At 46.2% G+C, this 25,743-nt stretch overlaps 1 protein-coding gene across 1 annotated transcript in view; it reads right to left on the bottom strand.

Annotated features, from left to right (window-relative positions):
* Positions 1-25,743, bottom strand: part of LOC115087349 (oocyte zinc finger protein XlCOF6-like) — a 71,640-nt gene that overhangs the window by 32,808 nt on the left and 13,089 nt on the right. The window contains exons 3-5 of the mRNA XM_029594457.1: positions 10,630-10,743; positions 10,381-10,494; positions 6,649-6,750 (exon numbers count right to left, since the gene is read on the bottom strand). Coding sequence (XP_029450317.1) covers positions 6,649-6,750; positions 10,381-10,494; positions 10,630-10,743 — 330 coding nt within the window. The remainder of the gene's footprint in view (positions 1-6,648; positions 6,751-10,380; positions 10,495-10,629; positions 10,744-25,743) is intronic.

Below are 25,743 nucleotides of genomic sequence, written 5' to 3'. Positions count from 1 at the left end.
CATTTTAGAATGCAGGCTCTAATTATGCCCTGGATGACAGAAGAGACAGGGGAGATATGATTCAGACTTTTAAATACATAAAAGGTAGTCATGAAGCACATGAATAAAACCTTTTCTGATGTAAAGAACTAGGGGTCATAATTTGAAACTCCAACGGGGTAGACTCAGGTACAATGTGGTGAAATTTAAACTTATCTGATAATTTCCTTTCTTTTAGTCCTGCTGACCAGTTCAGACAAGTGGGTTTTGTCCTCCTGCCAGCAGATGGAGGCAAAGAAAAAAAGCTCAAAGCTTACTTCACTCCCCCCATAAACATTTGGTGCTGTCTTCAGGTCTTCAGTATCCTATGTCAAAGCTTAGACAACTAAAGGCAGTTGTTTGCTTTGGTTTCCGAATCACCACCACAAATAAAATCTGATACAGCTGAAAAACTTCACTCTATGGATATTAACCCGTGAATAAGAATCCCTACATCAAGCTCACAATTAGGCCAGCTGCCTTCAGAGTAAACAGCAATATATTTACTATTATATTTCTGAACTTATCAAACTCAGAATTCTTGATCACCACGTCTTCCTTGGGTGGTTCTGGACTGGTCTGGCAGGACTAAAGGATAGGAAATTAACAGGTAAGTTTAAATTTCACCTTCCTTGTCATCCAAGCCAGACCAGTCCAGTCAACTGGGACATTCAAAAGCTCCACCCAGACCAGACAAGAGGAAGCCACAATAGCTCACAGGATGCCTGCACACAAGGCAAAACCTCTCCCAAGCTGCATTCCCATTCTAAGCTGCTTAAAGCAGGAATGTAATGGAGGCAAAGGTACTGCCCTGCCATTATCTTCTGGAAAGACAACATTCTGACTCTGCCTACAAGGATTCCTGTGCCCTCATTGGTCCTCTGATACCTGCAAACTCTTTCAATAGCAGGCCCATATGCTCTTCTCCTTGATTACTCCTACAAATGATGCCTTAGAAACCATTACACTTTAACAGAACACATTAATAGACCAAAGATCTATCCAAAAAGAAACTGATCACCCACAAACATCTCAGAAATTACCTACAACAGACTTGAACTGGGTTTAAAAAAGGTTTGGATAAGTTCCTAGAGGAAAAATCCATAAACTGCTATTAATTAATAAGCAATAGTAGCTTGAGATTTATTTAATGTTTGGGAACTTGCCAGGTACTTGTGACTTGGATTGGCCACTGTTGGAAACAGGATACTGGGCTTGCTGGACCCTTGGTCTGACCCAGTATGGCAATTCTTATGTTCTTATCCCTGTCCCAGCCTATATCCCTTGACTTTCTAACCATCAAAAATAAGAAAAGCACAATTCTGACAGAAGTGAAACACTATCCTCCAAAAAGAGCATACTGGGTGCAGAGATGCCCTTTCTTTTAAAATTACCAAAGGTCACCAAGAAGATGAACTTCAATAACAAGACTATATGAGATGCTACCCTACAAAGCTCGAGAGAAGGGGATGCCAGATGCCAGATCCCTTCATAACTAAGCTCACTTCAGGTAGAAGAGACCTCCCACAGCAGAGGACTTGTGTTCTTGACTCCTCAGAAGAAAGTATCTAATATGAGAGTGTAGCGAGTCTGGAAGGAACACCTTGCCGACTTTAGTGTCGAATATCGCCCCCAAAAATTCCAGGGTCTGGGATGGCTGAAGCTTGCTCTTGGGAAAGTTGATTATCTACCCAAGAGAGGTCAGATAATTCAGGACCCTGTCGACCGCTAGCTTACAGAGAAACTCCGATTTTGCCCTGATAAGCCAATCGTCCAGGTAAGGGTGGACCAGAACTCCATCTCGATGAAGAGAGGCCGCCACTACTACCATGACCTTGGTGAAAGTGCGCGGTGCCATGGCAAGATCGAATGGAAGCGTTCGAAACTGGAAATGTTGGCCCAGGATCTCGAACCGGAGATACCACTGATGATCAAGGTGTATCGGAATGTGCAAGTAAGCCTCCGTCAGGTCTAGCAATGCCAGGAATTCGTCTGAGCGAACCACTGCTATTACAGCCCTTAGGGTTTCCATTCGAAACTGGGGAACCTTGAGAGCCCGGTTGACTCGCTTGAGATCCAAAATTGGACGAAAGGAGCCTTCCTTTTTGGGGACGACGAAGTATATGGAATACTGTCCGGACCCTTGTTCCTCCACCGGAACTGGAACTATGGCACCCAGTTCCAGACGCCTGCTCAGGGTCTGGTCGACCGCAGGCGTCTTTCAACTTCCACAGGGAGAGATTAGGTGAAGGTCCGGTAGATCTTGAGCAAATTCTAACGCATAGGCTTTTTCTATTACTTCAAGGACCCACTGATCCATTGTGATCTTGGCCCATTCCTCGAGAAAGAGGGACAGTCGTCCACCTAAGTTTGGAACGGAGGAATGGGCCGGCCGCATTTCATTAGGAAGAGGACCTTGTGGCAGAGTGTTGCTGGCTACCATCCTGGAAGGGTCGACGTCCACGAAAAGAATGAGACTAGGATTACCTGCTATTAATTAAGTTGACTCAGAAAATAGCCACCGCTATTACTAGCAGCAGTAACATGGAATAGACTTAGTTTTCGGGTATTTGCCAGGTTCTTATGGCCTGGATTGGCCACAGTTGGAAATAGGATGCTGGACTTGATGGACCCTTGGTCTGACCCAGTACGGCATGTTCTTATGTCCTTATTGTACCCTGGAAGCATTGCATCTCGGAAAGGAGCCCCGTGCTCTGCTGTTATATTGACGTTTACCTCTGAAGCGAGTGCGGGATGGAAAAAAGACCTTAGACTGTTTCGGGCGGACCTCCGGCAGCTTATGAACCTTATTCTCTCCCAGAGATTTAATAAGCTGCTCTAGGTCCTCACCAAAAAGTTACTGACCCTTGAAAGGGAGAGTGCGCTTTAGAAGAGTCGCTTTAGAAGAGCATCCGCAGACCAATTTCTCAGCCAGAGGAGATGCCTGGCCGAGACCGTGGAGACCATGGCTCTGGCTTGGACCCACAGAAAATCGTAAAGGGCTTCGGCCCCATATGTAATCGCACCTTCTAGCCAATCCGCCTGCTCCGCCTCTGCAGACGGGTGCTGAGTAACTGTTGAACACACCTGAGGCTTGCCCACTGCATGGGACTGCTGCAGATTGTTGCCCGAACTCTTAGGGACAAGACTTCAAAAATGCACTTTAGATAAAATTCCAGTTTGCGGTCCTGGACATCCTTCAGTGCCTTGGCCCCCACCACTGGGATGGTGGTGTGCTTGGTAACCTCAGAGACGGAAGAATCCACCTTGGGTATCTTAAGCATATCCAAGCAGTCCTCAGGGAGAGGATAGAGCTTGTCCATAGCCCTATCCACTCGGAGTCCCGCCTCCGGGGACGCCCATTCCCAAAGCAGAATCAGCTTGTGCATAGGATGGAAAGGGAACGTACATGGAGGAGCCTTAAGTCCCGCCAGGACCGGGTCCACGTTAGCAGGCATAGCGGCCGTAACCGTATCCTCAGGGGGCACCTCAATTCCCAGTTCCTGCAATATGAAGGGAATGAGCGGTTCCAGTTCTTCCCTTTGGAATAAGCGAAGTACCCATGGATCGTCCCCCTCAAGGGGGGGGGGGGTTGGGAAGCAGTGGATTCGCATCCGGATCCGGATCAGGGACCAACGGTGGCTGAGGGGGATCCGGAGGTGGAAGGACCCTTGGGACCACCCTGACCCTAATGAAGTCCTGCCCCTCCGGTGCCTGAGGAGGTTGCGGCGAAGAAACCCGCGGGTTCTTAGGCCGGGGGGAGGGCCCTAATGGGGGTCCTCCTCCTCCTGTAGACTTGTGAGATAAGATTTGTGCATAAGGAGCACAAACTCTGTGGAAAAACGAAACATGGACTTCCCCGGGGGGGAGGGGGAGAGAGGGAGGGGGGAAGGGGGGAAGGGTCAGACCCCCCCTCCAGGGGATGACGGGGACTCAAATCCGAAGGGGAAACTAAAGAATCGGGCTCACCTTCCTCCTGCAGCCCCAATTCAGCATTAGAAAGTGCATCCAAAATGGCCGCTGTTCCTGCGGTTTTCCGAGTCAGGAACGGCCTGGCCATGCATCGTGCAGCTCGTCCCCGGGTTGTAGTAGTCGCAGGTGCCGAGGATGGGCCCTCCCCACCCGGCAGGCACCCGCGGGAGAGTCGCATGGCAGGCTCTCCGCAGGTGGTACACACAGTTAAACGCGGCATCAGCTAAAGAAAAAAAAAATACTGCGAAGGGAAAAACATCTGAGCAGAGCTGTGCTGAGCCGGCCGGTCAGCGGAGGCAGAGCCTGAATGCTGCATGCTGCCGGAGCTGTCCACAGTTCTTAAACAGTAACTAAATAGGGCTGAGTTTAAAAAAATCTTCTCTATCTTTTTTTTTTTTTTAAAGCACAGCAAGTGCAGGGGAAAGCTCTGCTTTCCAAAGCCCTAGAAATGACACTTTTTAAATGTGGACAGCTAGCCAAGGGGGAGTGACTGGACCTCCAGTATCACCCCAAGAGGTCACCGGAAATGGGGAGCCTAGGTTGAAGATTTCAAGGGGTAAGCCCCCCTAGGCCCCCAGCAGAGCGAGGAGACAGAACTGTCTCCCAGACACAGAAAGAGAAATCTTTCAGTGTTTTTTGTTGTTTTTTTTTTAATAATATAACCAAGAAATAATACTTGCTTGATCCTGACACAGAAAAGTATAAGATCCCCACAGGGAAAAGAAGGTAAGAATAAGAAGGAGAACCACAGGTTCAGCTGCCGGCATCTGCTGAAGACAGACAAATACTGAAGGGATGCAGAGTAGGCTCTGTCCTGATATAGGATACCCTTTCAGTTTTGGTCTGTCTCCATCTGCTGGACAGGAGGCTCACCCACAGTCTGGACTGATCCGGGTACATACAGGGAAAGAGGCCTTAGCTGTCAAATGGGCCTTGGAGGCTTTTTGCTACTATCTACTGGGCCGCCAGTTCACGATGGTGTCGGATCACCAACCCCTCGACTGGGTCGGTTGGGAATAAGGAATCCAGTGGACGAGTAATGAGGTGGTTTCTGGCATTCCAACCATTTGACTTTACAGTCCTACATAGAGCAGGGAAAGCGAACACAAATGCTGACTTCCTTTCGAGGGAAGTCTCCCTTGTACAGGCAGGTGCTCAACTAAAGAAGGTTGAGCTGAGGGGGAGGGAATTAGATAAGAGTATATGACAGAAAGCCTCAGACTGCCTTAAGGGACCGGCTCCAGCTATCTGGCCCTGTCCACCTTAAGACAGACAGGAAGGAGATCTCGGGCAGGGCGTTCCCCTGAGGTAGGGGAAAAGAGGTGAGGCCCAGAGAGCTAGAAGAAGGCCCCAGGAAGAAGGAAGCTGTAATTAAGTACTGTGACTGTTTTGGAAGCCTTTCTTTTGCTTGTCAGTCTGCTGAGGTAAGCAGCCATTTTTCATCTGTTCTGTGATATAAATCTGAAAATAAATCGTGAAAAGCAGTCAGAATCCAGCCTGGTCTGTTCTCTGGCCTACCCCAGTCCCAGACTGCTTCAAGGGCGTCACAGGGGGTAATTAACATGGAGTGGCAGTTACAACCCTAAACGGAAGACATGGGAGTAACCTACACAGAACGACACTTACAACCCTAAACAATTTGCTGCGAAGACTAGACAGACCTTTTGGGTCTTTTTCTGCCGTCGTTTACTATATTACTACAGAAGGGAGCTATGATAAGGAACTGTGACAAGGAATGCACATAGCTTCCCACAATACCATGATAATGAAAACTGCTGCAGAATGTGCAGTTTAGCTGTGGAATCCCAACCTCCCTCCTTCCTGCTTCTGATACTGGTAGTCATCCGGCCTTCCTTCCTCCAGCTGCCAGCACTACAGGGCTCCCAGAAAAGAAAAACCAGCCACGAGCTGAGAAAGGAAAGCATGGTGGGGAAGTAGTAAGGGGGGTTAGACATGGGGGAGGGGGGTAATTTTCAAAAGGATTTACACGTGTAAATGTAACTACTCTTATAGCAATTTTCTAAAACCATTTACCCATGTAAAGTGCACTTACGTGGGTAAATCCAATGGCCAATTCAATGGCATATATTATAGCAATTTTCAAAAGTCCACTTACATGAGTAAAGTGCATTTACATGTATAAAACCCATTTTTAAGCATGTAAATGCTTTTGAAAATCAGGTCCAAAGTGAGAGATGGAAGGAAGGATGAAAAACTCATACGAGATGGGAGACAGGAAGTGGTGAATTGACGAATGTAAAGGGATAGAGAGACAGGAAGCGAGAGAAAAACATAGACTGCAGATGAAAGGAGAACAAAAGGCGAGGGGAAAAGTTGAGGTGCCATTGGGAAGAGAAATGGGCCGAGGTGAAATGGGGGGGGGGGGGGGGATGAAAGAGGGAAAGGGAGAAGAAAGGAATGAAAAGCAAAATCAAAAAGAAATGTGAAAATGAAAGAAAAAAGCAGAAATAAAAGAAATGGAACAAAAATATTTTCCATATAACAAAGGTTAGAAGTCAGGTGCCTTGATTATAATGCATCATTATCGCTGTATCTGGTCCAGAAGAGGCGTGTCTCTTCTATGAAGTGTTTGGATCAGCCAGTCCCTAGCTTTAATCCAAGCTACATCACCTGCTTTATTCAGTTCCTTGCATGTACCTATGATGGTCAGGTTTCCTCTTTCTTCACACTCCTGGGGCTCAGTCCAGAGTCCTTCTTGCTTAAATCGGATTAAAATATCAGGTTTGATATTGGGGAAGCCTGTAATGGGAAAACACGGTTACAATATGTTTAGAAAAATGTTACCCACAGCCTGTATTATCAGTGCATGAGAGCTCAGAATTTTGCTTTTTTCACAACACAACAGCACAGATCTAATAATCAGTTGGTGCTACTACACTGATCATCATCAGAAATCCCTTCTAGCAGGAGGGGATCTGAGTGTTTGCCCAGTAATATGGATCTTTAGGAATGACCATAGTTACTACTTGATTCTCAGGAGAGTGGCTGCATCAGACGTCCAAGAAAACTGGCATAAACTGCATGAAGTGGTGATGTTATAGCCAGGCATAACCAGTACAGAGCATACGGCTTTAATTTTCAGTTTTATTGGGAGGAAGGAGGCCTTTTGCTCATGGAACTGAGAAGGTGAAATCACTTCTTACCTGATAATTTCCCTTCTTTGAATAAAATCAAATGAGTCCAGATCAACACTTCCCTGATATCACTCCTTATATACTTGCCAAACAAAGTGGAGATCAAGGACACACTAATAGGAAAATCCACTCAGATAGTGGTGCGTCAAAATACGTGAAACATCTACAGGCATGAGGACTGTGCTTGGAGCAGCCAACGTTGTTTTTATTAAATTGACATTGGTTATCCAGCAGACAAAAGTCTTAAGAGATTAAAGAAGGCAGAACATTTATTGTTGCAACATTTTAGATCCCCCAACCCAGGCCGTGTTTCGCACTGGCTGCATCAGGAGGGACAGAACTGGAGATCAGAAGAATCTTCAATCAAGTGAAAACAGATCTGTAGAGTATGAGAATAGGTGTTAAATGACAAAAAAAACCTGCGAGAGTGAAAATGATAATAATGTAAGGGTGCACCATTATCCAAATGGAGAGTAATATACCAGCAAAAGAAAGCAAAGATAGTAAAAAAGATGTTGACAGTGAAAAATTCTTTACAGTAAAAAAGGGGGTGATACAGTATAAAAAATTCCACGATATAATAGGCTCCAAAAAAGCTGACAATATTTAATCCGGAGTGAGGTAATATATATATGGCCCAGGAGAGGAGGCTCTGTCAGCGGGTTCAGGAAACCGATGCTCAGTTTTACGAGTGTTTTCTGTACACTTTTTTCCGGGCTGCTCATAAATTAATGCCTGCCCTGGCTAGCGAGTGGCCCCACCCCCTTAAAATTAGCGATAATTTATGAGTGTAAAATGTGTGGATTGGCTGCACGTTTCACTTTCAGTATCCCGGCGAATTAATTAATAGGCTCATCAACATGCATTTGCATGTGATGAGCGCTATTAGTTTTCAGGGGGTTTGGCCGCGCGTTTAAGAGGCGCTAAACCCCTTACAGTATAAGGGATAACAAACGCCCCTTGAAAACACGCAGCCAAACGCGTGTTGAACGGTGCGCACGGCCGAGCGCACTTTACAGAATCGGCCTAAATGTATAGGTAACAGAGGATATGACAAAGGCAACAAAATGCAAACTATCAAAAGGAAATATATATTTTAATTTGGTTTATTTGATGGCTTTCATCTCTATAATTGGGTTTTGTCTGAGGTGCTGGGTAAGTCTGTGTTTTTGTTCCAGGTGAATCTGTGTTTTGTTTATTCTAATATTCTGAAATTAATCTGCTTTAACCTTCAAATATCTATCTCCAAGATCTTGCCTGTCTCTGATTTAGCAACAATGTTCCTTGAAATTAAGAAAGACAATGCAGGGCTAGAAAGTAGTTTGGAGACAGCAGAACAAAAAGCTAGACGCCTACCAATAAAAGGACTGAGGAAGCCAAGTCCAAAAACAGACAGAGAAATACAAGGAAGCAGAGATACAGGACTAAAGACCAAAGCAGGAGACAGAGACTTCAATAATCATAATCTTTGGGATCCCTAAAGGAGCTGAAAGCTAGAACACAAAAATCCTTAGTAAGAAATCTGCTTTCCCATTACCACAGAAACAAAAGTGTATGAAATCAAAAAAGCACAGAGAAACCTATAGCCCCAACATATAAAACAAATAAAAACTGAGTGTTCATAGTTAAACTTCTCCATTTCCAGGAGAAAGAAAATATTAGCAGAGAAGCCCAGAAAAGCTGCATATCACAACTGGTTGGTAAGAATATTCTGAGACCTCAGCACAGAGACACTGAAGGAAAGGGGGAATCCCTATAAATACAAGATGGAGCTTACAGACATGGGTGATATGGCACCCTGTGGAAATAATGGAGAAAGCATTTACCTCAGAAAAATTCATCAGCGAGCATAAGGCCTATAACGTTCCCTCTACTTTTGAGTTATTCCTAAGATGGCACTGGTTTATGGTCCTCAGATGCCAACAGAAGCATGACCGGAGGGGGAGGGGTAACAGGAAGGCCTACAGTGGTGGCCTGATCCAAAGAACAGACATCCTTAGTGCAAATAACCAACTAAAATGAGGACCAACAAAAATAAATCAGCAATACCTAATACCCCCTAGGCCAAGGATGGCCGGTTCTTGAGAGCCACAAACAGACCAGATTTTCAGGATATCTATAATGAATATGCATGAGAGAGATTTGTATACAATGGAGGCAGTGCATGCAAATTATCTCATGCATATTCATTGTGGATACCCTGAAAACCTAGTCTGTTTGGGGCTCTCGAGGACCAGAGTTGACCACCCTCATCCTGTAGAACTGATGACTATTGCCTCACCAGAGCAGCAGCTCATGCACATACAGGGACAGACACACGGAATTATGCTACTATGTCCCGTAGACCAAGTGAGATAAAGTACACATCATACAAGAGAGATAAAGTACATGTCATACAAGAATAATGACTGGAGAGGGTGACGAGTGAAGGAAACAAATCAGCAGAAGTTTTACAGTTACAAATAAAGCAACCCAGATAGCCTGAAATAATCTAATACCCACTCTGCACCCAATGGAGGACAGATAAGGGGTAAGACATTTCTAATATTACCCCCCCTACCCCGTACAGATCCCAGAGCCTGAAATCCTGTTCCCTTCCTGGACATGAACATCTCCCCACACAACCCATAGAGAAATCCAGAGGCATTAGACCTACATCTCAGATAGCAATCAGCAACAGAATATCACACGAAATCCCATTCTATGCAGATGTTACCATGGTGTGTATGCAAAATCCAGATTCCTTATCAAAAGTATTAATATGCGTAATCAATAATGCACTTCAATATGTTAATCCAAGTTAGTCACTATTAATGTTAATGTGCAATTAATGTTGACTAAAGCAAAAAAGGAAAAAGTTAATGAGCTGTGTTACATGTAAAATCATTCAAGTCAGCTCATTAATATTAAAATGAGTTACCACAAATTGTATTGCATAATATAATTTGCATTAGCCCACCAACAACAAAAGACTTAATTACACTGTCCATTATACCTAAGTAACTAAATCAAGCAGTACTGCCCTCACTAGACACACACCCCTGGCAACTCCTGCAACACCCCCAGCCCCAAACCCTTGCCAGATACCCGTCAGCCAGTCTAATCCATCCAAAGTAGGAAATCAGACAATGGAGGCAAGACAGAGAATGACAGCCTCGTTTTCTTCCAGGGGTGAACTCCTAAATGATTCCAGCTAACCTTTAGTAAAAGTGTACAGAAATAATTTCATACTTACTTGTTACAGAAGGGTGAACCTCTTCAGTTGTCTCTGATTCAGGAGGATCCAGGAAGGGCAGATCTTCCTCTTGTTTAACGCTCAGTGAGAACACAGACGTTACAATCGGAAGGCCTGTGATGAGAAAACAAACATGTCTAGAAGGATTATATTAGGAAACAGATATTAAATCCCCAAAGGCTTCTGTTAATGACTCATTTCCTGTGATCTGAAAATGCATGGCCCTTTAAATCTAAAACATTTACTTACTAGTTGTGGGGTCATTCATGCTTTCTTTTCCCTCCCACTCATAGTGTTGAGTGAAATATTTCTCATCTTCCTTTTTAATTTTGAATATAATATCAGGATTCACAATTGAATAACCTGCCAATAAAAATATGAAAATAAGATATAAATTGTAATTGTATAAACCCTTGAGAGAGAGTGTGTGTGTGTGTGTGTGTGTGGTAAGAATTAAATGTACTGAAAAATTACTACTTCCCTGATAATTTCCTTTTCTTTAGGGCAGTCAGATGAATCCAGAACAAGTGGGTTATGCACCTCTACCAGCAGATGGAGACGGAGCAAACTGATGTCACAGTATATATATCCCTGCAGTGACATCAGCCTGCCAGACATCAGCCAGCCAGACATCAGCAACTGTAGACAAACCTAGCAAAAAACTTGATTAGAAACAGATAACCATTTCAATACTCAGCCAATAGGCCACACTGAGCTCAGACAAGAATGTAATAACACTAGTTGACGGACTGGACGAACACTTACCAGTAATCCCTATAACATGTAAGCATGGAGGACCATAATACTATCATTCAGCAGCCATGGGAGAGAAGCTGGATTCATCTGACTGTCCTAAAGAAAAGGAAATTATTAGGTAAGCAGTAATTTCTCATCTCTTAGCGTCTAGTCAGACAAATCCAGAACAAGTGGGATGTACCCAAGCTACTCCCAAATAGGGCGGGAGTCTGCCCGCGATCCAGTCAAACCCGCACATGCAAAGGCTGTGCCTTCTGGGTTTGCACATCCACATAATACCTTGAAAAATTGTGAAAGAGGACCACGTCGCAGTTCAGCAAATGTCGATGGGAGGCAACAACATTACTTCCTCCCATGACACTGCATGAGCTCTAGTAGAATGAGCCCTGACCTAAGTAAGTAACAGCTTCCCAGCATCAACATATGCAGCCCCGACTACCTCCTTAATCCAGCAAGCCACGGTAACGCCAGCTCTCCCTGCCTAGTACCTCCATGAAGGATAAACAGGCTTAGTAACCTCCAGATACCGGGCAATATATCTCTTGACATCCAAGGGTGGCAAAAGATGATATTCTTCAACATCTTTCTCTTTGTCCATAGAGGGCAGGGAGATGGATTGATTCAACTGAAAGTCAGTGACCACCTTCGGTAGAAGGAACAGTACACAGCTGTACCGCCCCTGGAGTCACCCAGAGGAATCAGGGCCGGAGAGAGCAGGAATTAGGCCTGTGCCAGCTAAGAAAAGTAGGCCCCTACGTAAGGTCCCGATGTGATACTTAATAAGAGAAATCGTTTTCTAAATTTCCCAAATAATTTTTATTTATTTAAGAAGTATTTACAAGGTTTTTTTGCTAGCAAATTCTTCAATTACAATTGAAATTTTTATTTATACATGTTAGAAATAGATATATTTAGCTTTTTTTTTTAACATTTTGCCCAACAAATGTAGGCCCCTTGAACATTGTACACCCTAGCCAAATGGCCATGCTGGCACCCCCTCTCTCCTGGAGTGGGAGGAATGGCTCCTAGCAAGACAAGGCCTGCAGTTGGAAAACCCTACACGCAAAACAAATTGCCACACAAACACCATTTTCAAGGTCAGTAACCGCCAAGTTCAGGTTACGCATGGGTCTAAACATAGAGCCCACTAAGAAATCCAATACCAAATTAAGACTCCATAAGGGCACCAGAAATTGCAAAGGAGGATGAAGATTTTTCACTTCTTTCAGGAAACGGGTCACATCAGGATGAGCTAACAGGGACCTATCATTCACCTGACCTCTGAAACAGGCAAGAGCTGCTACTTGTATCTTCAAGGAATTAAGTTCCAAGCCTTTATTCAAGGAAGCAGACAAGAAAAATATAGACCAGTCGCCTTAGGTATAGGAATGCCTTTATTCGTTCTAACGCTGCGTAAATTCACAGAATAAAGTAAAATATGCCCGACTTAGGCCAAGTTTCGCCCAGGGGTAGGCTGCATCAGGGTCTTAAAACCTTTATTAGTTACAAATAACTGCAGCGTATTTGTCACCAAAAGGACGGCATTCCCAATGGCTTTTGAACTTTGTCGGTAATTTTTTACTTGTATCAGCGCAAATATCACAAAAACTGTGCAGTTCAAAGCAAAGTTTGTATTACATGATGGAATCCTGCTCATTATTGACAATTTTAAAGTTGTTCTGGTGTGTTGACACATTTTTTGTGATATTCGCGCTGATACAAGTAAAAAATTACTAGCAGACAAAGTTCAAACGCCATCGGGAATGCCGTCCTTTTGGTGACAAATACGCTGTAGTTATTTGTAACTAATAAGGGTTTTAAGCCCCTGATGCAGCCTACCCTCGGGCGAAACTTGGCCTGAGTCGGGCATATTTTACTTTATCCCGTGAATTTACGCAGCATTAGAACAAATAAAGGCATCCCTATACCTAAGGCGACTGGTCTACATTTTTCTTGTCTGCTTCCTGGCTTTGTTAGACCATCTTCCGTGCTGTTTTTTTGGACCAAGCATTTATTCAAGCCATCCTGCAAAAATTCCAAAATGAGCGGAATCTTGTCTGAACAAGGAAGAGTACCTCGATCCTCACTCAGGCCTCAAACACTCGCCAAACCCGCACATAGGCCAAGGAAGGGGAGGATTTTCTAGCTCTTAGCAAGGTAGAAATCACTGCCGCAGAGTATCCACATTTCAGCAAGCGAGCCCTTTCAAGGGCCATACTGTAAGAAAAATTGATTTGGATCTTCATGAAGAATAGAACCCTGCCGCAACAGACACCTGTGCGCCGGAAGCCGAAAGGGCGATTTCAGCATGAGCTGCTGCAGATCCACATACCATGGTCTCCTGGGCATTCTGGAACAAACATGAGTACTATCCCTCTGTGGCGTTCGATCCTTCGAACTAATCTGCCCAACAAGGGCCATGGAGGAAAGGCATACAGCATCTTGTCTTCCAGCCACTCCTGCACCAAGGCATCTATACCCAGCAATTTCGGATCTCTCCTGCAACTGAAGATTCGCAGAAATTTCGCATTGCGAGAAGTAGCTAGCAGGTCTAGAAACAGGAGATCCCAACGATCCAGAATCAGCTGAAACGCCTCATTTGATAGTGCCCATTCTCCTGCGTCCAGATTTCCCTGCTCTTACACTGTCTTTTCCTGCAGTATGTGAGGCTAAGATCATCTGCAGATGTAGTTCGGCCAATTCCATAAGTTGATCTATTTCCTGCGACACTTGTTAGCTCTTGGTTCCACCCTGCTGATTTATGTAAGCCACAGTTGTTGCGTTGTCTGACATTTTCTGGACTATTTGACCCCGCAGCTTGTCGCCGAACTGCAAACATGGAAGCTGGACTGCCCTGCCTTCCAAACGATTGATGTTCCAGAGACACTCTTCTGCATCCCAGTGTTCCTTGCGCTGTCAACTCCTGTCAGTGAGCTTCCTAACCATGGAGGCTTGAATCCGTTGTCAGTACTAGCCAGTCCGGTGGTACTAGGGAAATTCTGTTCCTTAAATGATCTGGCTGTAGCCACCACTGCAGTCAGAAGGAGACCTCCATCGACAGATGGAGCCAAATCAAATAGTCCAGAGACTGTGAGTTCCACTGAGACAAGAGGGAGTGCTGAAGAGGACGCATATGTGCTCTCGTCCATGTTACCACTTCCATGGTTGCCGCCATTAAACCAAGTACCTACGGGTAGGACCATACAGTCAGGGGCAGAGTGTTTATCAATAGACACAGCTGTGCCATCAACTGCTGAATACAAGCTTCCAACAGGAAAACCTTGCCCTGCTTTGTATCGAACCAAACTCCAAGATATTCCTAGAACGGAGCAGGCTGAAGACTGCTCTTGACCAGGTTCACAATCCAGCCGAGCTCCTGCAATAGGGAGATCACCTTGCAGGTCACCAGGTGGCTCTCCTCCAGCGATTTGGCTCGAATTAGTCAATTATTCAAATATAGGTGTACTAGGATCCCATCCTTTCTCAACTCTGCCGCAACTACCACCGTTACCTTGAAAAAGGTCCTGGGAGCGGTAGCCAGACCAAAAGACAGTGCCCAAAACTGATAATGGCTTCCCAGAACTGCGAGCCGCAGAAAGCGTTGATGCTCTATTCAAATGGGAATGTGAAGATATGCTTTGGACGGGTCCAAAAAGGTCAGAAATTCCCCCAACTGTACAGCCATTATCACCAAGCAAAAGCTCTCCATGCTAAAATGTGTCACCCATAAGTGACAGTCGACACCATTGAGATCGAAGATGGGACCAAAGGATCCCTCTTTTTTGGGCACAATGAAATAAATTGAATATCGCCCCGTATTTTCTTGAGATGTGGGCACCAGAATCACAGCCTTCAGACTGAAGAGCCTTGCAATGTATCCTCCATTGCCTGCTTCTTCTGCAGAGAGCGTCAGGGAGAGACCATGAACATGTCCCGAGGAATACTGCAAAACTCCAGTGCATAACATTCCCGTATAACTTTCAGGACCCATAGATCCGATGTGATCTCGACCCACCTCTGACAGAAGAGAGAGAGGTGTATTCTATCTCCTGCTCCCGGGGCAAACCTTCATTGGGAGACTCGGGAGGATCCACTACCCAAGTCCGCGCCCTTTTGTGCTGTCTGGGATGAAAGGACTAAGATATACCACAAGGTCAAGTCTTTTGAAAGGTCACTCCTCTATAGGATCGAAAACGCTTGGATCCCCTAGCATGACCTCTCATGCTAAAGAAGCATGGCGTCTATTTCTTATCCTCCGGTAATCGAGGAACCAGTGATTCACCCCACTTACTGGTCAGTTTCTCCACTCACTCCCAAACAAAAGCAAGCCTTTAAAGGGCAATTTTGTGAGGTTAGCCTTGGAGGTTGCATCGGCTGACCAATTTCTCAGCCATAACTGACGCCTGGCCGCTATTACCGAAGCCACCCCTCTGACTGAGGTGTGGACCAAATTGCAGCCTGCATCTGCCAAGAAGGCAGCCACTGGCTCCATAGCTGCCCTGGAATTCACATCAGGGTCATCAACCTCTTGAGAGAGAAGTAAACAAGAGCAAGCCACCAGGGAACAACAAGAAGCTATTTGCAAAGTCATTGCCACTGCTTCAAATGCCTTCTTAAGAATAGTTTTAATCCTCCTATTGTGTACATCCTTCAAGGCCACTCCTCCCTCCATGGTGATAATTGTCGGCTTGGAGACTGCACATACAAGCCTTCCACCTTCGGAAAATGTAAATGTTCTCTCACCACCGGATCCAGAGAGTACAGGCCTTCCGAAACCCAACTTCCTTTGAAATTAGCCACTGGGGCGCCCCACTCAAGATCAATCAATTCTAGAATGGCCTCCATCACAGGGGAAAAAACAAGAGGCTTTATGCTGAGAAACCAAAATGGGATTTTTCTTTGGCTCAAACATGGAATCTGCCCCAGGGACTCCAAGCATTTTCAAGGTCTGGGAAATCAGGGCCAGCAAATCACCTCTATGGAAGAATCGAAGTATAGTCTTACCCGGTTCCAATCCTGGAGGAATTTCACCATCCTCAAGAGAGTTTAGATCGGCATCATCATCCGTGCTATCCGGATCTCTATCGATTAATCCTGCTGCCACTCTAGGAGTACTCCGGTGCTTACTAGTCGGTCCAGGCAAGGTTTGCACCTGCGACTCTGACATGGGAGCATTGGATGGGACTGAGGACTGTGCCAGTAGAAAGGATTGCAATCCCTGGAAAAATTCAACCCATGAAAATGAAGAAGTATCCAGACCAGGAGGTACCTGAGGTGTATTCACTGAGCTGCCTTCCCCTGATGAAGAACCAGTTAGGGGAGACGGCCCACCTATATCCAGCTGGGAAGAACCAGGCTTGGTGAAATCAGAGAAAGATAATTCTCCCTGAGCCTCCAAACAGTGCTGACAAAAGTTAGCGGTCACTCCTGATTGAGATGCCTGAAAATGACAAGCAGTGCAAATAGAAAGGTACTTAAGTTTCTTAGATATAAGCGCCATTAGACCGGTAGCACACTGATCGCAGCTGGAAGTGTGCGTCTACTTTTTTTATTTGGGGGGCGTCCAACCTAGGCGTCCAAAAATTAGGTGTCCAACACCTAGGTCCAAATGCCTTGGCGCCCAAGACTTAGGCATCCCTAGGATAGGCGCCTTAAAACATTAAGCGCACAGCAGTGCTCAACTTGTGCACACAGGTAAGAGGTCGGCCACTTAAGGCACCGTTTAACTTGGACGCACAGACTACCAGACCTGCCTAAACGTCCAAAAATTGGGTGCACAACTTGGACGCACAGCTAGACGCACACATCAGACTGACAATCCTGTAGAGAGCAGACTAAAGAAAGTGCGTGAAATGCCATTGAGGCCCACCATGCAGCAGGCAGCGAAAAAGCCGAACAGAGGGGCCTAGCCTACAAAGGCTGCTCAACTCACCAGGCTGCCCACGCCCCTCAACCTCCCATGGAGCAGGACAAACGTCGGAACAGTGCGCCAAGCAAGGAGACCAGGAGAAGGAGGAAGCCCTACAGCAAAAAAAAAAAAACCTCCTTCTCTGTCTCTGTATTTCTCTCTCTTTTTATTTTTTTTTTAAACTTACATGAGCTCAGTCTTACGTGGCTGAGTACCGAGACGGTCTGCGGCTGTGGAGGGAGATGGCATTTGTCGTCACCGCTACATTTGGCTTCCTGCACCCACTGCCTTTCAGCTGCTTAACAGTTAAGTCCATGCCAGCTGAAAAACCAGCTACCAGATCAAGACACTCATCTGAAGGACCATGGAAATCACCTTAGGAATTCTCAACTGGGGAAGGGACCTTTTGATATCACCTCAAGAGAGCAGGGCAAATTTATTTTCCTTATTTCTCCTTTTTTTTAAATTGAAGAAATCTCCAGTAGGGAGAGGCATGTCCATCATCTGCTGGAGACAGAAAATACTGGCAGGCTGATGTCACTGCAAGAGTATATATACTCTGACATCAGTTTGCGCCATCTCCATCTGCTGGTAGAGGTGCATAACACACTTGTTCTGGTTTCATCTGACTGGACGCTAAGAAAATGTTAATTTCTTTTCCTTGAGAACTGAAAGACCAGTCCAGATAAGTGGGTTGTGTTTGCTTACAAGCAGATGGAGGCATAAATCACTTTTATCTGATGTTAAGCAGTCCTATACAGTCTGGTGTAGCAGGACAGGATGTTATTAGCTGCTTTGCCCAAGCTTATACTATCTTAGGGATCCTTTCCCAATTATACCAGAAAAATAAAAATAAATTTTGTAAGCTTATCCAGATTGCCCAAACAGGACCTTCTGTTCTTTCTCTGGAGTTCTGCTTCACTCTACCCTGAAAGAAAAGAGTGAGGACTTTTCTACCTCTAATATATACTTCTCTATCCATGTCCTTTCTTCTTTTTTAAATATATCATTTTATCAATCTGGCTTCCTCCCTCTGTTATGATTTCCAGGTGGGCTCTGGACTGGTCCATCAGGGCTCAAAGAAAGGAAATTAAAACTATGTTTAAATTTCATTTTCTCTGTTGTTCTGCCAGACCAGCCCAGACAAGTGGAATGTGCCCAAACAGTTCTTTACCTGGGTGGGCCAAAGCTATGGCAGTCTCCAAGACTCTTGCACCAAATGCCACATTTTCCTTGGCCTGTAAGTCCAACCTGTAGAAGCAATCAAAAGCCATGTAGACGGATAACTCATAAGTTATCCATCTAAATGGAAAATGTGGCATATTTGGCCCCTTAACCAGTTAAATTATAGCCGAAGTAGTTATCCGGCTATAATTTAGCCAGATAAAAAAGAGTGTTTCAGGGGTGCTCCAGGGAGGGATTGAGTTAACCAGCTAACCTAGCCAAAAATTAGGTATACCCAGCTAGGTTAGCCGGATAACTTTAGACCTGATTCTGAGCTGGTCTAAAGGTACCCAGCTTCTTGTGGCCAGATAACGTGCTACTTTATTGAATATCTTTAAAGATATCCAGCTAAGTAGCATTGCCATTAATGAAAAATAAATAAATAAATGGACCAGTGGGTCATCCCCTCCCTTTCCCCTGTCAGGCCGGGCCCTCTGCACCCCCAAATCAATAAAATATAACCAAGATCCCTCCCCCGTCCCAGTGTTTTGAAGTTGCACAATCAGGCTGACCCCTCCCCTTCCCACCCACGAGGATTTACAAGATCGCGGCACCCCCACCCCCATCCCTTCCAATCCTCCTGATACCTTACAATCGATTGCCAGGAGATCCTCCCCCCGGGACCCTCCACCCTGCTTCCGACGCCTCTGCTGGATTAGTAAAATCGTCCCATGGTTCTCCTGGACCTTAACAGTGCATTGGGTGTATCCCATTCTGCCATCATCATTTCCTGTATGCCTGCATGTAGAGGGAAGGCTCTAGAGCAGGGGTTCCCATACTACGAAACAGTTATTTACTCTTTCAGATAATACAAAGGCTAGGGGGCACTCCATAAAGTTAGCAAGAAGCGCATTTAAAACAAATCGTAGAAAATTCTTTTTCACTCAATGCACAATTAAGCTCTGGAATTCTTTGCCAGAGGATGTAGTTAAGGCAGTTAGTATAGCTGGGTTTAAAAATAGTTTGGATAAGTTCCTGGAGGAGAAGTCCATAAACTGCTATTAATTAATAGGGAATTGCCACTGCTTGTTGCTGGCATTTGTAGCATGGGATCCATTTAATGTTTGGGTACTTGCCAGGTACTTGTGACTTGGATTGGCCACTGTTGGACACAGGATACTGGGCTTGATGGATCCTTGGTCTGACCCAGTATGGCATATCTTTATTCTTATGTTTTTCAGGGTCAGGACCCCAAATGGGGTCACAAAACCTTCAGCTGGGGTCATGAGTGCCTCAAATGGCAGCATTCTTCAGGTGCCAGCAGCATTAGTAATGGAAGGCAACATGGGGTAGCTCACAGGCCCCACACTGACTTTCATTACTAATGCTGCTACCGCTTGCAGATCACTATCAGGTTTGGGATCAGCCATGGGAGGGCAAGGAGGACTGGATGTGCTTAGACCAGTTGAGATTGACACTGTTCCTCTCTCCTCACCTATCACTGAACCTAGCCACAAGAAAAATGTTGCCCCTCTCATAAACCTGTCCTCTCTTCCCAGATGTCATCTTCCTTTGGCCCAGGGCACAATGGAAAATGCTGCTGATCCTGACCAGAGATGTTTGAAGAAGGGGCTGTCGGAAAGGGAGAGATGAGATGCAGGAGGAGTTTGAGAGTTGGATCAGCTGGAAAGGAGTTAGCTGAGAAGGGTGTGAGAGAGGGAGTGACAGAAGATTGACTGGGGGATGTATGAGGAGCTGTGAGGTGAGAGGGGGGATCAGCTGGGAGGATATGAGAGAAGGACTGGAAGGGAGGAGGTGACTGGGAGAGGAGATGTCTTGAGAGTGAGGGAAGGAGGATGGGGGTGACAGGATCTGTTGGAGTTATAAAAGGGCTTAGAGGTGAGTGAGAGGATGGACTGGGAAAGTGAGAATAGCTGAGGCACATAAGAGGAGATCAGCTGGAGGGGAGGAGGTTGTCAGAAAAGATCAGCTGGAGAGAGTGAAAGTCGAGAGCTCCTTATTTGTTTTGGTTGCACTGCACTGGGCTCACATGAATTTTCAAGTGCGAAAATGGGGTCATGTTGACTAAATGTTTGGGAAGCCGTGCTCTGGGGGATTTACTCATTTCTAATAGAATAGGAGCCCCTCCCTATGCTCGCTCCTCTTCTTGTATGACAAGCCCAGGGACTGCATAATTTTGGAAATGAGGGCACCCAGATCTTCTTTCCTTAAAATTCTTAAGGCCACATCTCCCCTTGCTCCTGATTCCACCTCCCCTTCTTCTGAATCCTCAGTTGATTTCTGGGATTCTTTCTGTTCATCCACGAGGCCCCTCTGTAAACTATATGAAGACAGGGAATGTCCTGGATAGGCTCCTACCTCTAACAGCAGCCAGGGCTTCTTCACTAATAGATCCTGCACCTTCTAAGGCATCCCATGTCCACCCTCCCCTTGGTTCTCCTCATCTCACAATATGCTATATGCAGGTTAAGGACAAACTCTGGGGAAAACCCTGCTCCTTGCTGCAGCACTGAAGTCTCAGCAGCAGTGAGTCTGTCCTTCCCCAACTGAGGCCTGATACTGTAAAAGGCTGCGAGTAGAGGTTCCTTCCTCCTCCTACTCCAAATTCCCTGCTGTAGCCAATGCTCCCGGAATTCAGATCGTTGCTTCCACCCAAGCTCCTCCCATGAGTATCCCTCACTTCTCTCCTGCTTTGGTCTGAGCTTACCTCAGCAGTGCCCTGCAGCAGTTGAGCTCCAGGTATGGCCTCCTGTGTATCACAGACTTTACAAAATGAGCTTGCAATACTGCTCTGTCGACATTTCCCACGTTGATGATACTTCCTCCTTCTGTCCACCATCGCCACATGAAACTTGGCTCTTACCTACTTTTTGTTCGTGGAATACCACAGATCAGTCCAGACAAATGGGTTCTACATCCCTACCAGCTGATGGAGGCAGAGAATAAAAACCTTTCAGACACTGCTACTTAACCGAGAGTACCACCTGCAGTCCCTCAGTATTGACCTATACCCAAGCCAAGATGTCTACTCTCCAAAACCCAAATTCGACCTATGAGAGGCTATGGGGGAAATACGTATAGTAGACGTCTTGTCGGCCAAGGCTGAACCAAGGCGTCGCCTCCTGCGACTGAAAAATCTGTGTGCCTTGGCATTTCCTCGAGATGCAATGAGATCCAACTGAGGCTTGCCACACTTACCCCAGATGAGGACAAAGGCCTCCGCTGACAACTCCCATTCCCCTGCTGATTGCTGAGGTAATCTGCTTGCACATTTTCCACTCTGGCCATGTGAGATGCTTCTAGCCCCGCTACATGTTTTTACACCCAGACATACAACTCCTTGGTCTCCTTGTCGATAGATGTATGCCACCACTGTTGCATTGTCTGACAATATTCGCAATGCGCGCTCCATAATCCATGGAAGGAAAGCAAGTAACGTCCTGTGAACCGCCCTTGCTTCCAATTGGTTGATTGACCAGGATGCGTCCCTTCGCAATTACTGACCTTGGGCTGTCTGTCTTTGACAAACCGCTGCCCCAACCCCTTAGGCATCTGTGTTCACTAGCACCCAGTTTGGGACCTCCAGCTCCACTTCTCTCTAAAAATTGGGATGCGACAGCCACCACGAGAGACTGGACCTGGACTCTTCCTGAAGTGGTAAGGAAAGCTGAAACCCCTCGACTCCGAGGTAAGGAAGACCTTGCCTAAGGAGGTATCGAAACATGCCCCCAGATACTCCAATGACTGGGATGGCTCCAGGTGGCTCTTTGTCAGGTTTATCACCCAACCCAGAGATCTTAAGAGCTCCATGACGCGTCAAATCGAATGACGACACTCCAACTCCGACTTCACTCGGATGAGCCAGTCGTCCAGGTGAGGATGCACCAGGATCCCTTTCTTTCTGAGGGCCACCACCGCCATTATAACCATCACCTTCGTGAAAGTACCGTATTTGCCGGCGTATAGGATGCACTTTTTTCCCCTCAAAATAGGGGAAAAATAAGGAGTATGTCCTATGCGCCGGTAATCAAAATTAACAGCATCCAGTGTGGGGGGGGGGGGGGGGGAGTGATGCCCGATTGGCCGGTGCTAGGCAAAAGGGGCTTGCTGAAGCACAGCTTCCCTAATCAAAATCAACAGCTGATGCGTCCAGTGAGAGAAGGTTCAAGCGTGAGGTGGAGAGCAGGGCCTCCTCTCGCTGTTCCAGGGACGCTCGGGTGCTGGGCTTTAGAGGCGATGTGTAGGAGAATCTACAGACTGATATCACTGGGTAGATTCTGTCGACTACTGGGCAAGCTATTGACTTAGGGTAAATGGCGCCAGAGCAGTCCGGTGGGGGGGGGGAGTGACGCAGTGGCATCAGGGAGTGAGGGTGTGCCGTCCGATTGGCCGGTGCTGGGCAAAAGGGGCTTGCCGAAGTGCGGCTTCCCCAATCAAAATCAATGTGATATCAGTGTGTAGATTCTCCTCATATCGCCTCTAAAGCCCGGCATCCGAGCGTGCCTGGAACAGCGAGAGGAGGCCCTGCTCTCCACCTCATGCTTGAACCTTCTCTCACTGATTTTGATTGGAGAAGCTGCGCTTCGGCAAGCCCCTTTTGCCCAGCACCGGCCAATCGGACGGCACGCCCTCACTCCCCGATGCCACTGCATCACTCCCCCCCCCCCCCCCCAAACTGCTCTGGCGCCATTTACCCTATGTCAATAGCTTGCCCAGTAGTCGACAGAATCTACCCAGTGATATCAGTCTGTAGATTCTCCTACACATCGCCTCTAAAAGCCTGGCGCCCGAGCGTCCCTGGAACAGCGAGAGGAGGCCCTGCTCTCCACCTCACGCTTGAATCTTCTCTCACTGGAAGCGACCCCCTTCTCTCTGGGATGAAATGAGCTACACCCTGACCAGGCTGGCTAATAAACCTTCCAGGATTTGCAGGATTCATGTGATCAAGTCTTTGAAGAGCAGATCCAGGGGGCCTAAAGGAGGAGATCTTGTATCCAGAGGCGACAATACAAGGTTGGCTGCATCAGACCCCTACTGCCCTAATTAAAGCTCTAAGCAGGAGAAAAACCATCAAGCAGAAAAAGCAGGATCTCTCTCCCCCCACCACATCTTTTCCTTTTTCTCTGGCTTGGGTCCACGATGGGAGGGGGGAGAGGAAGGCCTAGGCTCATACTCCAGAAGACAGGCAGAATTGGGTCAAGTATTAAAAAAAAAAAACAAAAAAAAACCCACCAATTCTGTCACTTTCCTGGAAATTAAGAACAACATCAGAGAGAGAAAGGAGGATGGGAAAAACAAGGGAAAATTCAGACTGAATAAAATCTGTTGAGGATTTAGAGTTTGTGCTCCCTAAAAAAAAAAAAAAAAGCCATAGTTGATTTTGATTGGGGAAGCTGCGCTTCGGCAAGCCCCCTTTTCCCAGCACCGGCCAATCAGGCGGCGCACCCTTGCTCCCCGATGCCACCGCATCACTCCCCCCCCCACCCCACCGGACGCTGTTGATTTAGTGCCCCAAAGTTCTGATTATAAGTCAGTTTAACATACACTAAAATTATATAGAAAATTATTTTTTTCCTTAAAAATATGTATAAAAAAGGGGATGTGTTTCATATACGCCAATGCGTCCTATACGCCGGCAAATACGGTACATAGTGCTGTCGCTAACCTGAAAGTACGTGCTTGAAACTGAAAATTCTATCCTTACAGTGTGAAGCGCAGAAATCGTTGATGGTCTGAACATATGGGTATGTGCAAGTAAGCCTCCGTTAAATCCAATGATACAAAAAACTCTCTTTGCGAACCACTGTATCACCGTCTTCAGTGTCTCCATATGAACGTATGACACCCACAGCACTTCACTGACCTTCTGCAGATTGAGAATGGGCCGAAAGGTGCCCTCCTTCTTGCAAACCACGAAGTAAATTGAGTATCTTCCTAGCCCTTGCTTCTTTAGGGGAATCAGGACAACAGTGTCCAGGCGTTGAAGCCGCTGCAATGTGTCCCGTACCACTGCTCGCTTGCCACAATAAGTGCAACGAGAAGAGTAGACCAGCCTGCCTTCATTGAGAGCCCTTACCTCCTCCGGCCCCCTGACCAGAACTATTTCGGGAAGGTCTACGTGACCCCCCAAAAGGAATGCTGGCTGCCTAAACCATACTTCTGTGCGGATACAGGAGAACTGCTATTTGAGTGAAACCTCCTCATCTCTGGAAAATGAGGACGTGGCAGAAAGCTCTTCTTGCCGGACTTTTTATCCTCGGGTAACTTGTTCTCTTTCAACTCCCCCAAATGCTTCATCAGCTGTTCCAAATCTTCTCCAAACAACAGCTTTCCTTTAAAGGGGAGATTACACATCTGCGCTTTAGACCACACATCCGCAGCCCAATTCCACAACCACAGGAGTCTCTGTGCTACCATCACAGAAACATTTTCCTGGCCGACATTCGGATCATATCGTACAGGGCATCCACCACATAGTCAACAGCTGCCTCCAACCAAGCCACCCGGTTGGAATGAGCGGAAGATTCTGATGTCTCCTCCTGCGCCTCCTGCAGCCAGCACAAACAAGCTCTCTGCATCAGGCTAGCACAGACGTCAGCTTGAAGGCTCAAAGCTGAGACCTCAAACAGTCTCTTCAACAGGATCTCCATCTTCCAATCCTGGACATCCTTCAATGCAGCCGACCCTACTACGAGAATGGTCATCTTCTTGGTCACCACAGACACCGCCACAACTATCTTTGGAAGTCTCCAAAGTTCCAAGGTCTCCTCTGGTAAGGAATACAACTTTTCCATTTATTGGGTTTTTTATACTGAAGTATTGGTGAAGGCCTTCACTCCGGTTTACATTTTAAACAACGAGATACAGAGAACAATCAAATGATAACTAACATGTAGCTTAACAAAAAAGACAATCAAGTGATAACTTTAACATATAATATTAAACGAGGGGTATTTACATGTAGTATATTCGAGAGGGGTTAGACGAGAAAGACATTTTAATATGAAGAGGGTGTGTTGGAAAATACAGTGCTATCGGAGGGGTCAGCGGGGGGGGGGGGGGTTGGGGTGGGCTGGGAGGGAACAAGAGAAGGAGAGTGAAGAATATACAAGGTGGGGGGCAGGGTGTGGAAATGGAGGAGAGGACAAGGTGGAGGAGGGAGGGGAAGTGCTGTGGGTGTCGAACATGTTGGCTTATCCAATCCCATCTTTGTATGCTCGTTTGAAGAGCCATGTTTTGAGTAGTTTTTTGAACATAGATGTGTTGTTTTGTGTCCGAAGGTTGGATGGGAGGGAGTTCCAGAGGTGGGGTCCGGCTATTGAGAATGCTCTATTCCTTGTGGTGGATAATTTGGCTGCGCTGACTGGTGGGATTACGAGTTGAGATTTGTTGGTTGATCTAAGAACATAAGAACATAAGAAAATGCCATACTGGGTCAGACCAAGGGTCCATCAAGCCCAGCATCCTGTTTCCAACAGTGGCCAATCCACTAGTGCATCGTTGAGATTGGTGAG

The sequence above is a fragment of the Rhinatrema bivittatum genome, chromosome 3, assembly GCF_901001135.1.
Source record: "Rhinatrema bivittatum chromosome 3, aRhiBiv1.1, whole genome shotgun sequence".
Taxonomy (NCBI): Eukaryota; Metazoa; Chordata; class Amphibia; order Gymnophiona; family Rhinatrematidae; genus Rhinatrema; species Rhinatrema bivittatum.
This window is presented reverse-complemented; position numbering and strand designations above follow the sequence as displayed.